The following is a 17419-nucleotide window of genomic DNA, read 5'->3' as shown; positions in this document are numbered from 1 at the left end:
GTTTGTTAAGAGTTCTTATGAGGAAAATAATTTCATAGAAGTTTGTTAATTAAGAGTTCTTATGGGACAAAGGTATCTCAGAGTCATCAAAGTTATTCTCAGAGCTAACAAAAGTTAATCTCAGTCATCAATGTTGTTCTCTAAGACATCAAAAGTTATTCTCAGACATCAAAGGTAATTTCCAAGTCACTTTCATTCATCAAAGTAATTCTCTAAGTCATAAAAGCTATTCCCAGAGACATTAAAATTAATCTCTGTCATCAAAAAGTTTATCTCAGTCATCAAATGTTATTCTCTTAGTAACCTTTCGTTCATCGGAGAAGCTTTCTAAGACAGCTTCGTTCATCAAAGTTGTTCTCTAAGTCATAAAAGTTATTCCCAGAGCTATCAAAGTTGATCTATAAGATATCTTCGTTCATCAAAGTTATTCTTACATTCATCAAAGGCGATCTCTAACTCACCATCGTTCATCAAAAGTTGTTCTCTAAACACCTTCGTTCATCAAAGAAACTCTTCTTCTTCCAACAAGTTATACTTTACGACATCATTGTTGTACTCTAAGACATCTTCAGGCATAAAATATCTCTCCAAATAGCTTTTCATGTCAAACTTGCACTTCTGTTAAAATATATTTTCTTGGACACTTTAAAACTGTTCTCTGTACAACACTGCTTAAACCTACCTAACCTATCCTCCCCACCCAATGTTACTTAGTTAACATAACATTCCTAAACCTAACCTAGCTTACCCTTACCCAAACCTAACTAACCCTAACCTAACTTACCTAACCTAACTTAACCTATCCTAACTTAACCTAACCAAATTACCTAACCTAACCTAACTTAACTTATCCTAACTTACCTTACCTAACCTAACTTACCTATCCTAACTTGCATAACATAACCTAACCTAACCTAACTTACATATCCTAACCTAACTTACCTAACCTAACTTAACTAACCTAACTTACCTATCCGAACCTAACCTAACATAACTTACCTTACCTACCTATCCTAACTTAATCTAACCTAACCAAACTTACCTAACCTAACCTAACTTAACCAAACCTAACCTAACTTGCATAACCTAACCTAACTTACATATCCTAACCTAACTTACCTAACCTACCTATCCTAGCTTAACTAACCTAACTTAACCTAACCTAACTTCCCTTACCTACCTATCCTAACTTAATGTAAATTACCTAACTTAACCTAACCTAACGTACCTAACCTAACTTACCTATCCTAACTAACCTACCTTACATAACTTACCTTACCTAGCCTAACTTAACCTAACCTAACTTACCTTACCCTACCTATCCTAACTTAACTAACCTAACTTACCATACCTTACCTAACATAAATTGCTTAACCTAACCTTACCTAACTTAACCTAACCTAACTTAAATAACCTAACCTAACTTACCTATCCTAACTTACCTATCCTAACCTAACCTAACTTACCTTACCTAACTTACCTAACTTTACCTGCTTAACCTAAATTAACTTAACCTATCCTAACTTAAAGTAAATTGCCTAACTTATCCTAACTTACATAACCTAACTTACCCAGTCCAACTTACCCAACCAGACATGACCTAACTTACATAATTATTCCTGTTTGTCTTTTGTGTTTTGTCAATGTCTCATAATCATTTGTTCGTTTCAATAGTTTATTCTCAAATGGTCATTTTTGCATTTCAAGGGTTATTTGTTAAAGATTGGGTGTTTAAGCATTTCAAAGGATTTTTGTTATATACGGGCAATTACTCATTTCAAGGGTTAATTTCTCAAATGGTCATTTATGCATTTCAAGTGCTATTTGTTAAAGATTGGGTATTTAAGCATTTCAAAGGATTTTGTTATATATGGACATATACTCGTTTTCAAGGGATAATTTCTCAAATGGTCATTTTTGCATTTCAAGGGTTATTTGTTAAAGTTCATCAAGTTGCTCATAAGTTGTATTTATTATGTTTGTTATAATTATTCTTATTCTTCTACCCTTTAACCTAACCTCTTGTAATCTTAGTGTATTTATTAGGTTTTATCATATGTTCTTATTCTTCCCCTCCTTAACCTTTCAGATATAGTTTATTTATCCTCCTTATTCTCTCTATCTTCATCCTTCTAACCCCTTTTTCTCTCTCTCTCCCTTATTCTCTCTTTTCCTCCCCCTCTCTCTCACTCGTTTGCTCCAATACTCTTATTTTTTCTCAAATTCAAGTCTTAATGCTCCCATGCTCTCTCTCTCATTCTCTTATTTTTATTTTTCTCAAATTTAAGTCATAATGCTCCTATGCTCTCACTCTCCCTCTCTCTTACCCCTTTCTCTCACTCTCTTGCTCTCTTGTTTTTCTCAATTTCAAGTCTTAGTTGATCTGATTCTTTACTACTGTAATTTTATTATTACTAAGATAAAGAATGAACTTATATGTGAAAACAAAGTAAAAGAAGGAAGGAAGGTTAAGTGGGATGGTGGGTTTGGGTAAAATATACAAAAAGGAGAAACAAAACTACATCTGAAAGGTTAGGATAAGGATAATATATTCAACAAATAAACTATATCTGAAAGGTTAGGTTAAAGGGTGGGGAATAAAAACAAATGATAACCAACATAATGAATACACTAAGATTAAAGAGGTTAGGTTAAGGAGGGGAAGAATAAGAACATATGATAAAACCTAATAAATACACTAAGATTACAAGAGGTTAGGTTAAAGGGTGGAAGAATAAGAACAATTATAACAAACATAATAAATACAACTTATGAGCAACTTGATGGACTTTAACAAATAACCCTTGAAATGTGTAACGACCCTGGGTTCTTCAGTGGAAACCAGAGGTCAAAATTGAGTTATTAAACTTTCCTATAGTATAGTTGAACGCATCACGAGCTGAAATTGTTTGTATCTTCCCTGCCAGACGTAAGACTATTCTTGTTTCTCAAAGAGCATTTAAAAACTGAGCTGGGGGTTGATTATTAAATAATAACATAGGCACCAACTATGTTTACTAATATTTTAATCACTTGTAAAGTAACAATACATTGCATAGGGGAAGATTTTTAATGTGCTTAGCTGCACGATCCATTAGGCTCCTTCCGGCACCACCACATACGGGAGGCCTGAGCTGGTCGCTGGGAGCGTTCTTCTTCTGGCTAGCGTTTGTGGGGACGAGACTTACTCTGTGGCTGCACCCCTACTCTCCTCCCTTCTCCTCTTACTTATTTCTCTTACCTTAAGTTCCTGTACCATTAAATTAAGTACGGTGTTTTAAGTGTGCCTACTCTGGTAGTAACGATTGGTGAGACCTGGGGGTAGTATTTGCCAGTGTTTTGGGTACCCCTAAGTGTTGTGTTTTGGTATTAGGGTACCACGTGGTCTCACTACCCTAAGCTGCATCCAGCTTCAGTGCTTATCCAGTAGTACTTTACCCTAGCTTGTTCTTAGTGTAAACCTTGTATCCTGCCTAAGTGGACCAAGGCTTTTAACGTAAGATAGGGTGGTAAAGTAATTATTATTATTGTCATTGGTGTGAGTGTATATGGGGGTTGTTAAGGGGTTAATAAATAAGTAAATTAGAACAGAGTATCCCTTCTTCCTGTGTGGGAGTGCATTGATCAACCCTTAGACTGACATGGTCTAGTAGCAAGTTATTATTACTGTGGATAGTTTGTTTTGGGGGCCGGGCCTTTTAGTTCTCCCATAGTTGATAACTCTGTATTCTAACTACCCTTACCCCTTAATAGTACCAGTCCCCCATAGCAAGTCCACCATTTACATAACAAGTGGTTGGCCTGACCGGGAGGAACAGTAAATTGAAAAAAATTAATTATTGAGTGCCAAAACTAAAAATTCTTGTTTTCTGCAGAACGGTTGTGCCTAGGGTCCAGACTCATCTAGCAAAGGATTAATTTTTACTGACTGGACACCTAGCTGGATCTCTTCATGATTGAGGTAAGTGTGGCCTTGTGTTAGGGGCCGTGCAAATTTTTGTTTTTTCCTATTTTTATTTTTTAATTTTTTCATTGGCTAGGAACTAAATTAATTAGTGATGGCATCTGAAATGCAGAGACTGGCAAAGAATCCTTCAGTGGCAGTGGTAGAGATAAAGAAACTTACCAAGTCTAATTTAGTATTGTTAGGCAAGGAGTTTGGCCTAGAATTAAATGACATGGATAAAAAGTGGACTTTGGTGAATGAAATATAACAACATTGTATTGATCAAGAACTATTGGCAAGTGATACACCTTTATGCCTGCCTAGCCAAGCGGAAAGTGCAACTCATAGGGACAGAGAGTTAGCTCTAGAGTTAGCAAAAATAAAATTAGAGGAGCAAAGACTCAAAACCGAGGAGGCTAGAATTAGAGCGAATGCCACTGGACCTCCACCTGCCGGGGATTCAAACCCCAGGCATTATGAGAAAAAGCATAATTTGCCTGAATTTTCAGAGTCGGACCCTGAAAGGTTTTTCAACCATTTTCAGAGATTGGCCATGTCCATGAACTGGCCAAAGGAAGAGTGGGTGAAAATTCTACAGGGAAGACTTAGGGATAAAGCACAAGATATTTTTATAAACATGCCTGACGACGAGTGTTTTGAATATGATAAAGTCAGGGAACGTATTTTGCAGGCATATGAAATTACTCCTGAAGCTCACCGCCAAGCTTATCGCAACCTTAGGCCTACTCACAACCAACCGCTCACTGAATTTGTTAATGATCAAATTAGATTGTTTGATAAATGGATTCGCTCGGTGAAAGTCAAAACATACGGGGCTCTCAGGAACGTAGAATGGAGCATTTTATAGATATTATGCCAGAGAATGTTTCACATTACATTAGAAGTAGGATAGAGGTAGATTCTAAGATAGGGGATTTGGCCAAGATGGCAGAAAACTATCAATTGGCGGGCAAAAGGCCCAATAAAAATAATTATATCCCACAGAGTAGCAAAACTTATACCCACAGCCAGTCCAGACCAGCTCATTCTAACCCTTTACCTAATGCACCTTCTGTTTCAGACATAACTAACCCTGTTAAATTGTCTAACCCCACGACACCTAAGAGTGAACCGAAGGGTAATTCTGTTAGTAATGTCTCTTCTCCCCGACGTTTCTGTGGTCACTGTAAACGTCCAAACCACACTATTAGCCGTTGTTGGCAACTGTACCCGGAAAAAAGACCCAATGCTCTAGTTGTGACACAGGGCTTGAGGCCTTCGGAAGGGTTAGGGAGTAAGACCTCCAACCCACAGTGGTTGGACTTGCTTACCCCATTCTTATCGAAAGGGAGACTACGTTTGTCTGAGGGTTCTTCCTGGAAGGACGTAGTGATCTTCCGAGACACCGGTGCCATCCAGACTAATTTTAGAGAGAGCTTTGCAAGGTGCCAACACTCTCGACACTGGAGAGGTGGTACTGGTCGAGGGTGTCACTAGTGATACTCGAGCAGTACCCCTCCATAAGGTTACCCTGGAATCTGATTTCCACAAGGGTGTTTGTACAGTCGGAATCACTTCATACCTACCTTTCCCTAATGCTGATGTAATAGTTGGTAATGATTTAGCAGGGGATAAGGTAGGGGACTCCAGACTGCCTATTATGTTGCCTACCCCTAAGGTTTGCCTGGATCCACCCGCCGCAGAGAATAATGTTGTGTACCCTGCGTGCGCAGTGACCAGGTCTATGGGACTTAAATGTAAGGGCAGCCCTGTGCTTGCCAAGGTGGTAAATCCCGAGGACACGAGGAACTTTCCGAGTGATGAAAACCAAGTGGACCTCGCGAACACATTCATGGCCCGACTCGTTGACGTGGCCGAGGACATTGTAGAGAGCCTGCCACCGCCACCTACCGAGAGTAGTGGGGAGGTGGAGGAGAACACTGTTGAGCCTCGGCCAATGGCATTTGACCAAGGCCTAGATGCCTCCTTGAGTGAGTTACAGAAAGCTGACCCCACTCTTGCAGATTGTCATGAGACAGCCGTCTCTATGGAGGAAATTGTAGATGCAGCAACTGGGTACTACTACAATGATCGGATTTTGATGAGAAAATTGAGACCACAGAGTGCTCACTTGTCAAATGAGTGGGAGGTAGTCCACCAGGTTATGTTGCCGACCTGCTATAGAGAAAGAGTTTTGGCAGCTGCTCATGATGATCCTATGGGGGGACATCAAGGTACTAATATTACGTATCACAAAATTTTAAGGTATTTTTTCTGGCCCAAGCTGAAAAGCGATGTGGCAAAGCTTTGTAATGTGTATATTGTTTGTCAACTGGTTGGGAAACCAAACCAGACTCCACCTAAAGCTCCTCTAAGGCCTATTGTCGTGCCAGAGGAACCATTTTCTCATGTGGTAATGGACTGTGTTGGACCATTACCTAGAACTAAGTCTGGTAATATTTACCTAATCACGATGATGTGTATCACTACTAGTTACCCAGAGGCTTTTGCTGTAAGGAACATCCGAGCAAAAACTGTTGTTGCTCGTATGTTGCAATTTTTTTCCACTTTTGGACTGCCTCGGGTCGTGCAAACTGACAATGGTACTAACTTTAAGTCTGATATTTTTGAACAATTTTGTAAGGACCATGGAATAACTCATAAGGTTTCCAGCCCATACCATCCACAGTCAGGGGGTAATTGAATGTTCCCATCTAACTCTGAAGCAGATGTTGAAGACATCATGCGAGAGTTCCCACACCTTCTGGGACGAGAATTTACCGTATGTTTTGTTTGCGGCTAGAGAGGGATTACAAAGTTCACTGGGTTGTTCTCCTTTTGAGTTAGTCTTTGGCCATAAAGTTCGTGGACCCTTGCAAATGTTACAGGAGAATCTGTTAGGGAACGTAACGTTAACCGAAGGTTCGGCTTTCTTTGCGCAACACCACCAGAGACTCAAGGACTGCAAGGCGGCGGCACTAAAGTATCTTGGGAAGGCCCAAGAAAAGATGAAAGAACGTAACGATGCTAAATCTAAGTGGCAGGTATTTCAGCCTGGCGACCCTGTCCTGGTATTAAAGCCTCGACTTGGGAACACTGTCCCACAAGTACGAAGGCCCCTACATTGTGACAGAAAAGACTGGGGACCTCACGTACAAAGTGAGGCACTCTGACAAGCGTAACCAGGTAATGCTCGTACATGTAAATCCGCTGAAGAAGTTCCAGGGCCCCAGGCCCATTGCTCTAACCAATGTTTCCATTTCCAGTGAGGGACGGGATGATTGTTCTGGGGACCCAACTAATCTCATTCTCAATAATTCTAGTTCTGTGAATGCTGTGGAGGATGGACTGTCCCATTTGCAGATGGCCCAACGTGAAGAGGTGCAGTCGTTGGTTGATGAATTCTCCAGTCTGTTCGGGGAGATCCCGACCCAGACTGATGCCATTTGCCATGATGTCGAGTTGACGGACTTCACCCCCATTCGCCTTCAACCCTATCGGATGAGTCCAGAAAAGAAGGCCATCATACGGAAGGAGGTCGACTTCTTGCTCCAGCACGGCCTCATCCGGCTGAGCCAGGGCTCTTGGTACTCGCCCTGCCTTTTAGTCCCCAAACCAGACGGCTCCTGGCGAATATGCACCGACTATCGGCAGCTCAACAAGGTGACCATTGTGGATGCCTACCCGCTGCCCCTCCTCGAGGACTGCATCGACGAGCTGGGAAACGCCAAGTACTTCTCGAAATTTGACCTCTCGAGGGGGTATTATCAAATCCCACTCACTGAACGTGCTAAACAACTAACTGCGTTCGTGAAATCCGAGGGTGTTTTTGAGTATCAAGTGTTACCGTTCGGCTTGCGTAATGCCCCTGCCACGTTCCAGAGACTCATGAACTCTTTGCTCGCTAAGATGCCAAATTGTCGGGCGTATTTAGATGATATCGTGCTCTTTGACAGTAATTGGGCTGACCACATAGCTAGGTTATGCCAGTTGTTCACAATTTTAAAGAAGGCAAATCTAACCTTAAATGCAAAAAAAAGTGTCATTTTGGCCAAGGCACAGTGACATACCTCGGTTATGAAGTGGGCCAAGGAAAAGTGTTACCTTGGCAAGATAAAATCAGTGCCATTCTGGAGTATCCAGTGCTAAAATCTAAAAAGAACGTTCAAAGATTTATAGGTATGTGTGCGTACTATCGATGCTTTTGTCAGAACTTTTCCAGTGTTGCCACTCCTCTCACAGACTTGTTGCGGAAGGCCGTTAAATTTAAGTGGTCATCAGACTGTGCAGAGGCATTTAAAAATTTGAAATTGATCTTAGCTTCCGCCCCAGTGCTTGCTAGTCCAAGGTTCGACCGACCGTTTAAAATTCATCTTGACGCGTCTGACTCAGGTGCTGGTGCAGTGTTGTTGGAAACTGGGGATGATCAAGTGGAACACCCAGTATATTATTACTCTGTGAAATTTGACAAGGCGCAACGCAATTATTCAGTGGTAGAAAAAGAGGCGTTGGCGCTAGTGTTAACATGTAAAAAGTTCGACGTTTACCTCACAGGTAATATAGTGGAAGTGTACACGGACCATAACCCACTAGTCTTCCTGACTCAGATGAAGGGGGAAGAATAAACGCATCCTCAGGTGGGCATTGTACCTACAGGACTTCAATCTGTCTATTACCCACCTACTGGGCCGGCTCAACGTTATAGCCGACGCTCTGTCCCGGTTGCCTGAATAACATTCATCTAGGCCACAGGAAACCATTTACCAACTGTCATGCTTTAGTTATTTTTTTTTTAGGTTCTCCTGTGACATTAAATATTCCGTGTCCAATTTATTTACTTCCCTGTTTTTTTGTGTATGTGTTTTTTTTCAGAGAATTCCTTTGTACTTTTCTTGCAGAGAAATTGTTGTTTTTGATAGATTTTTTTTTGTCATAGATTTTCCTTTTTATTCTCTGTATACTCTTACAAAAAAATATGACTACTATTCTAGTAGTCACATTTTTTTTTCTCTGAAGGGGGGAAGAGTGTTACGACCCTGGGTTCCTCAGTGGAAACCAGAGGTCAAAATTGAACTAAATAAGCTATGTTAGATTAGCAAAATGCAAGTCGATGTGTCTCTGTTCGTATCTTCCCTGCCAAACGTAGGACGAATCTTGTTGCTCACAAGCATTCAAACTCTTGAGCTTGTTGTGGATTAAGTATAACATTGTTATAAGATTAACTACCCTGAGAACGAGGAAAGTAACAATATGTTGCATAGGGGAAGATTTTTAATGTGCTTAGCTGGACGATCAATTAGGCTCCTCCCGGCACCACCACATGCGGGAGGCCTGAGCTGGTCGCTGGGAGCGTTCTTCTCTAGCTGGCGTTCGTGGGGACGAGACCTACTCTGTGGCTGCACCCCTACTCTGTGGCTGCATTTCTCCTCTTCTCCCTTCTCTTATTTCCCTTACCTTAAGTTCCTGTACCATTAAGTTAAGTACTGTATCTTTAATTGTGCCTACTCTGGTAGTAATGATTGGTGAGACATGGGGGTAGTATTTGCCAGTGTTTTGGGTACCCCTAAGTGTTGTGTTTTGGTATTAGGGTACCACGTGGTCTCACTACCCTAAGCTGCATCCAGCTTCAGTGCTTATCCAGTAGTACTTTACCCTAGCTTGTTCTTAGTGTAAACCTTGTATCCTGCCTAAGTGGACCAAGGCTTTTAACGTAAGATAGGGTGGTAAAGTAATTATTATTATTGTCATTGGTGTGAGTGTATATGGGGGTTGTTAAGGGGTTAATAAATAAGTAAATTAGAACAGAGTATCCCTTCTTCCTGTGTGGGAGTGCATTGATCAACCCTTAGACTGACATGGTCTAGTAGCAAGTTATTATTACTGTGGATAGTTTGTTTTGGGGGCCGGGCCTTTTAGTTCTCCCATAGTTGATAACTCTGTATTCTAACTACCCTTACCCCTTAATAGTACCAGTCCCCCATAGCAAGTCCACCATTTATATAACACACTGCTACTACTACCCTTAGTTCTCCCATCGCCATGGTGCCTGTTATGTAGTCTCTGAATACCTAGCAGCCCGGAATAACCATCTTGAAACTCCTTTCTCATTAGTAGGGCCACTCTACCTCCTCCCCTTCCTTCCCTCTTTTTCCTTATTACAGTGTAGTCCTGGGGGAACAACTCATTCATTATGATTCCTGAGCATTTTGTTTCTTTGAGTTCGATTACATCTTGGTTCACTTCTTGTGCTCTTTCCCTTAGTTCACTTGCCTTGCTTGTAATCCCATTTATGTTCGAGTACATCACCCCTGAAACTGACACTCTTCTGTCCTTTCAAAGTCTCTGTTGATTCTCCTGAAGCAGGGAAACAGAGAGGGTCTAGGATGGAAGGGCCGAGGAAGGGGGACCTGGGGGATCCGGGGTATACGGGGGCTGGGAGGATCTGGTACGGGGGAGGGAGGTGGAGGAGGAAGGGCTTGGGAGGTGGAGAAGTGAAAGCTTGTGGGGGGGAGGCCTGGGGGGGGTTAAAGAGGTAGGTTTGGGGTAGGGTGAGAGAGAGGGAGGCTTGGAGGAGTGTGGGAGAAGGGGATGCTTGGGGGTGGGGGTATGGGAGGAGGGAGGGAGGGCTTGGTGGGAAGGGGAAGAAGGGGGGCTGAAGAGGAGGAAGGGCTTGGGGGTGGGGGAGAAGGGGGGCTTAGGGGGGTTTGGGAGAAGGGAGGGCATGGGGGAGAAGGGGTGGCTTTGGGAGGTGGGGGAGTATCTTCTTGAGTTATCTTGAGATGATTTCGGGGCTTTAGTGTCCCCGCGGCCCGGTCCTCGACCAGGCCTCCACCCCCAGGAAGCAGCCCGTGACAGCTGACTAACACCCAGGTACCTATTTTACTGCTAGGTAACAGGGGCATTCAGGGTGAAAGAAACTTTGCCCATTTGTTTCTGCCTCGTGCGGGAATCGAACCCGCGCCACAGAATTACGAGTCCTGCACGCTATCCACCAGGCTACGAGGCCCCAAATATATATCAGGGGGTAGAAGGGAGAAGGGAGGTCCTGGAGGGGAAGTGGGGGGTGTGTGCCCTTGGTGGATACCTAGTGGGGGGCTGGCAGGAGTTAGGGCAGGTATGACGTCCATTGGGTGGAAGGTAGGAGGGGTTGCTTCTTGTGGCTGTTGAACTGCTCGTAGAGGGTTCCCCACTCCTCTCTGGAATTGTAGGGTTCGGGGCTGTGGTTCTCTGATTCCTTTCTTTCTCCCTGTGCTACCTCCTTGTGTCTGCCGCCTCCATTCTCTTGTCCCTTGTCATATCCTTCTGCAGGAATACATTTTTGAATTTCAGTTCATTTGCTAGTCCGCTCTTCCTTGTCAACAATTCCTCTTTTGTGTTCTCGCTTGTGAATCTCGCTTCTCCTTTGCAGATGACACTAGGATTTTTATGAGAGTAGACAACATAGAGGAAATGGTAAACCTCCAATCACACGTAAATCAGGTCTCTCTATGGGCTTCAGAAAATAATATGCTGTTTAACGAAGATAAGTTCCAGCTCATGCGCTATGGGAAAATGAAAATATAATAACAGAAACCACTTACAAAACGCAGTCAAATCATAACATAGAACGAAAAGGCAATGTTTTTGGTTTTGGGTGAGATTTGGGTGTGCTCATGTCGAAGACCTTACATATAAAGAACACAATGAAGTAGCCGTCACAACTGCAAGAAAAATGACAGGTTAAATAACAAAACCTTTCACACTGGAGATCCTATACCGATGATGACACTTTTCAAAATGCTAGTGCTTTCTAGAGTGGAATACTACTGCACAATAACAGTCCCTTTCAAAGCTGGAGAAATTGCTGACCTGGAGAGCGTGCACAGATTCTTTAGTGCTAGAATCCACTCAGTAAAACATCTAAATTATTGGGACCGACTAAAGAGCCCAAATCTGTATTCTCTTGAGTGCAGGTGGGAGAGATATATAATAATTTACATGTGGAAAATATTAAAACGGCTGGTCACAAACCTGCTCACAGAAATAACATCACATGAGATCAGAAAGCATGGCAAGATGTGCAGAATTCCGTCATTGAAAAGCAGAGGTGTAACAGGTACTCTGAGAGAGAACTCTATCAACATCAGAGGCCCGAGACTGTTCAACAAGCTTCCACTACACATAAGGGGCATAACTGGCAATCCCCCTCACAGTGTTCAAGAGAGAACTATCAACATCAGAGGCCCGAGACTGTTCAACAAGCTTTCACTACACATAAGGGGCATAACTGGCCGACCCCTCACAGTGTTCAAGAGAGAACTTGACAAACACCTCCAAAGGATACCTGATCAACCAAGCTGTGACTCATACGTCAGGCTGCGAGCAGCCGCGTTCAACAGCCTGGTTGACCAGTCCAGCAATAAGGAGGCCTGGTCGACGACCGGGACACAGGGTCGCTAAGTCCTGAAAATACCTCAAGGTAACCTCAAGGTAAGGTGAGTACTACCTTTATCAATTGGTCTCTGTCCTTGTTGTACTGTCCGAGCCTGAAAACCTTTTCAACATTCTGGTCAGCCCTCTCCATATTTACCCCTTTAGATCTCATTAACTTTGTTTTTGTCCTAGTTTCTCTACTCCGCTGAACTCAACTCCCTGTTTGTTCCTTAATGCCTATTATTACTACTGTTTTTTTTGCTCTATCAGCCTGCTAGGACATCTAGCTGCTTATTGAGAAGAAGTCGCTTCCATGGCAACTTCCCTTACTGCAGACCTAACTTCGAGGTTCTTTTTAAACAATTCTGCAAATGAGGGTGGTTTTGTAGAAGTCCCCCCCCCCTCTACAGGAACATTACCATTACCATATGGAGTTCCAAGAATCCGGGCCTGGTGCAGAGTGCATAGGCATACTATTTATGGCTTCTTCAAAATCCAGTGGGGATAGGGTGACGTCTGATATATGATTTGATGTGGGTATCATATCCATGAAAAGTTCATTTGGGTTATCAATCTTTAGTGCGTTTAGTGGCTCGCTGAAAATAGAGTCGTACTGTTTCCTCAGTAACAACTCATTTCTTTGTTGTCATCGGTGAAAGTTCCATCTCCCTTTCGCAGGAGCCCGATACTAGATGTGTTTTTTTATTTTGATTTTGCATAGGAGAAAAAATATTTCAGATTTCTCTCTATTTTACTGATGGCCTTTTGCTCTCTTTGCTTCTCCTGGGTTTTGTATGATTCTTGTAGCTTGAGTTCAATTGTTTCTATTTCTCTACCTAGCCTTCTTCGCCGTTCTTGAGATAGGGTGCGACTCTCAAGTTGTTCCGCGATTCGTTTTCTTCGCCTATATAGAGAACGACGTTCCCGTTCCAATCTGCATCTCTTTCTCTTTTTTCTTAGGGGTATGTGGTTTGAACATATTTCTAGTGCTACTGAGCTTATTTTTTCCAGGCACTGGTTCAGGTTTGCATTTTCTAGCTGTTCTTCCCAGTTTATTTCTGTGAAGTCCTGGTTTATTTGCTCCCAGTTTATCTGTTTATTATTGAAGTTGAATTTGCTGAAATATCCTCCACCGGGAATCTAGACTGGTTTTGAAGGTCTATTCCCCATGGTTGTCAGAACTTCAATTAAGTTGTGATCTGAGTAACAGGTATTTGTAATCATTATGTTCCTGATCAATTCATCATTATTAGTGAAAATGAGGTCAAGCGTGTTCTCTTTCCTAGTTGGTTCTATTTGCTGGTTTAAGGCAAACCTGTCGCACATCCGTAGCAGGTCATTTGCATGTGCCTGTTCATTTAGGTTACTTCCTGGTATTCTTTCTGATATTACTGTATTAGCCAGGTGCTTCCATTTCAGGTGCCGTAGGTTGAAGTCCCCAAGCAGGATGATGTTCGGAGCTGGATTTGTGAGGTTTTCCAAGCAGTGTTCTATTTTCATTAGTTGGTCTTTAAACTGCTGAGGGTTTGCCTCCGGTGACTTATATACAAGGATAATAACTACATTTAGGATCTCTATTTTGATTATCAGCACTTCCACCATATCATTTGAGGTGTTTAGCAGCTCAGTACAGATGAGTGTCTTTGATGTAGAGGCTGACCCCACCCTGAAGCCGGTGTTTCTTATCACATCTAAAAAGATTGTACTCTGAGATCCATATTTCACCATTATGGTAATCCTTTGTGTGAGTTTCCGTTAGGGCTGCAAACACTGCATTTGCCTCATGAAGGAGACCATCTATAAAGTGAACTTTGTTGGATTTGCGTGTTTTTATACCCTGGATGTTGGCAAATATAAATGATGTTATCGTGTTAGTGGAAGTGCTGGATGCTTTACTTGGTGTAAATATCTGAGGCTATCTATCTTAATATTTAATATCTAATATCTGAGGCAGGGGGGGAACAGAGGGAGAGGAGAAGAGTGGTGTAGTTCTGTCTGGGTCCACAAGACCCAGACGGGTTCTGTGGGCCCATCTGCTTAACCCACCAGAGTCACAGTGATGTAGCCGATCCTCTATACTATGGATTCTAAATACCACAGATATGGTTATATTTTAAATTAGTTATTTTAAATCACTCTGCACACCTTATTGATGACCTAAAGTGGGGGAGGGGGGGGATGGTACTTACTATCAGCTCACTCGAAGTAAGCACAGTACTAGGTGAGTTTGAGGTGGAGTCTATATGACGGGGGTTTGGGTCTCCTGCTGCTCCTCGTCAATGTTGATCCCCACGTGGCCTAATATGTTCTGCTTTCTGTACTTCTCAATGACCCTCAAACAGCATAGACAACGTAGCATACTTTTAACGAGGTGCGCACACTTTGGGAGATAGGAACGGTATAGGAGCTCACTATATACTTGATCACTACGTTTATGTGCACTCCTGTGAGAAGAAACAACGTTTCTTGTCTCTGTAACCCTTTAATGACTTGAGATAATTGACGTTAGTTCGCGGACGCCCACTGACACGTGTCTCACCGTGTGTGCGTGTGTGTGTGTTGTATGTATGTATGTATGTATGTATGTATGTATGTATGTATGTATGTATGTATGTATGTATGTACTCACCTAATTGTGTGTGTGTGTGTGTACAATTAGAGTTGTAACTTCATTTCTCATTCACCTTGAGAGCAGATTCAATTTAAGTTTGAATTCTGTTAAGGACCAATATTTTTTGCTGATTAATGGAAAATCTATTAATAGGCCTTGTCCTCCATTTAGGACTTCACAAATGCAGGCGATGAGTCACAATAACGTGGCTGAAGTATGTTGACCAGACCACACACTAGAAATTGAAGAGACGACGACGTTTCGGTCCGTCCTGGACCATTCTCAAGTCGATTGTGATGAGGACAGGTAGGGACAGGCATTAAATAGGCAAGAGAGAGCTGAGGAGGAAAGTCAGGTGTAGGGGATAGCAGTAATGAGAACCGCAGCAGGCCTATTGGCCCATACGAGGCAGCTCCTATTATAACCACCGAAGGAGATAGTAATAGGAATAAGAAGATGATAGCAAGGGAGCGTAGAAGACAATGAACAGAAAAAGGGAGAAGAGAGAAAGAAAGGGAAAGAGAAAGAAAGAAATGGAAGGGGGAAAGCTTATGTTAAGTCACGTTTGTTAGAAAGATTAGAGCATTTGAGTATATACTGTGAAAGGGAAGAGTCCACAGCAACAAAGCCAGGACTCAAGTTCATGTTGGGTACATTGTTAATAAGAGCCGATTCTACAAGACGGCGTCTGTGTAGAGTAGAGGCAGGAAAGATTATTTTGGAGGAAGACCAATCAATGGGATGATTAGAATCCCTCACATGGCAGAAGAGAGCATTGTTAGTGTCAGCAGACTTAACACTTCTCTTGTGTTCTTTAAGTCTGTCATTCAGTGTACGGCCAGTTTCGCCAAAGTATTGGAGAGGACAAGATGAACAGGAAATAGAGTAGACACCAGCAGCATTAGAAGCAGGAGGAGCAGTGTGAACTAGATTGCTACGAAGTGTGTTAGTTTGTCGAAAGGCAAGTTTAATGTCAAGAGGACGAAAGGTATTGGTAAAAGTTTTGAGTTCAGATATGAAGGGAAGGCATAGTACAGTGCTACTAGTGTTGGAAGCAGGTTTAGGATGAAAGAAATTTCGTTTAGCTTGAGAGTAGGCAAGGTTGATGAAATGCAAAGGATAACCAAGGCGAGAGAATGATTTGTAGATAAAAGCAATTTCAGAATCAAGAAACTGAGGGTCGCTGATGCGTAGAGCGCGGAGGAAGAGAGAGACGAGGACACTTGTCTTAACAGAAGGAGGATGGTAGGAAAAGAAGTGAATGTACATGCCACTATGCATGGGTTTACGGTAGACAGAGAAAGAGAACCCAGACACAGAGCTGTGAACATGAACATCAAGAAAAGGAAGGAGGGAATTAGATTCCCACTCAACTTTGAAATGGATAGAAGGAGCCAGATTGTTAAGAGAGGCGAGGAAAGGCTGGAAAAGATTAAGGTCATGAGGCCATAAAGCAAAAATGTCATCAACATATTTCACAAACCTTGAAATAAATAGTCTGTTGGCAAAGAGGAAGGCTGTTTACTACAGAGGAATATGTATTATGAGTGTTTTTGCTTTTATTATATAAAAGCCTGGTAAGACTAGGGACATAATCTTTTAAGGTACTTACCAAACTAAACACATTCATTAGTTAAACTAAAAAATCCAGGGAATTTCGCTTCATTTAGTTTATTTCAAGTGAGTATGTCTATATAAATAAGAAAATAGAACTCGATATTGCTAAAAGACTAAAAAATATGGAGATAAATTACGGGATCCATGTAGATGAAGCGTAGGTAGGTTTTCCTTGAGCGACCTCTTCCAACATATCTTGTGGTATTAGATTGATGTAGGTGACCTCACTTAAGTTGTAAGGTAATCCTTCCTCTATTACGCCACACATGTTATTAGCGCCTGAAAATGATTCGGCTAATGTAAAAAAAATTATCAGTGTAACAGTGAAGTAGTTAAATCTTTCATATAATAAATAAAAATTGATTGTTTATACATGACCGTTTGTTTAGTGATAATCGTCCGCCATCAAGTATCACAAAAACGAAGTGGTTGTGTATTTACATATATATTTAATTGAATGCAAAGGAAGTTTGACTAGTTTAAGGTGGCAAGATTATCCCAGAGAACAAATTTGTATATATTTATAATATTTTTTTATTGCAATTAAGAATTCAAGACTATTATCTACATTTTAAGATTAATTGCGTTAATATATATATATATATATATATATATATATATATATATATATATATATATATATATATATATATATATACAATATATATATATATATATATATATATATATATATATATATATATTGGTGTATACTGGCAGCAGGTTTTCTTTCAAACATGTTTCATTGAATATGACCGCATATTCTGTATTTATTATTTTCTGGTTTAGGGCTTCTATCCCTCTAACTATTTTCTTAGCATCAGGGCTTAATT

At 41.5% G+C, this 17419-nt stretch overlaps 1 protein-coding gene across 1 annotated transcript in view; it reads right to left on the bottom strand.

Moving 5' to 3' along the window:
• LOC138358198 (fucolectin-like) overlaps positions 1-16859 on the bottom strand; it is a 47094-nt gene extending 30235 nt beyond the window's left edge. The window contains exon 1 of the mRNA XM_069315708.1: positions 16724-16859. Coding sequence (XP_069171809.1) covers positions 16724-16854 — 131 coding nt within the window. The 5' untranslated portion in view covers positions 16855-16859. The remainder of the gene's footprint in view (positions 1-16723) is intronic.
• Positions 16860-17419: the final 560 nt, after the last annotated feature.

This window comes from Procambarus clarkii, chromosome 82, assembly GCF_040958095.1.
Source record: "Procambarus clarkii isolate CNS0578487 chromosome 82, FALCON_Pclarkii_2.0, whole genome shotgun sequence".
Classification (NCBI taxonomy): Eukaryota; Metazoa; Arthropoda; class Malacostraca; order Decapoda; family Cambaridae; genus Procambarus; species Procambarus clarkii.
This window is presented reverse-complemented; position numbering and strand designations above follow the sequence as displayed.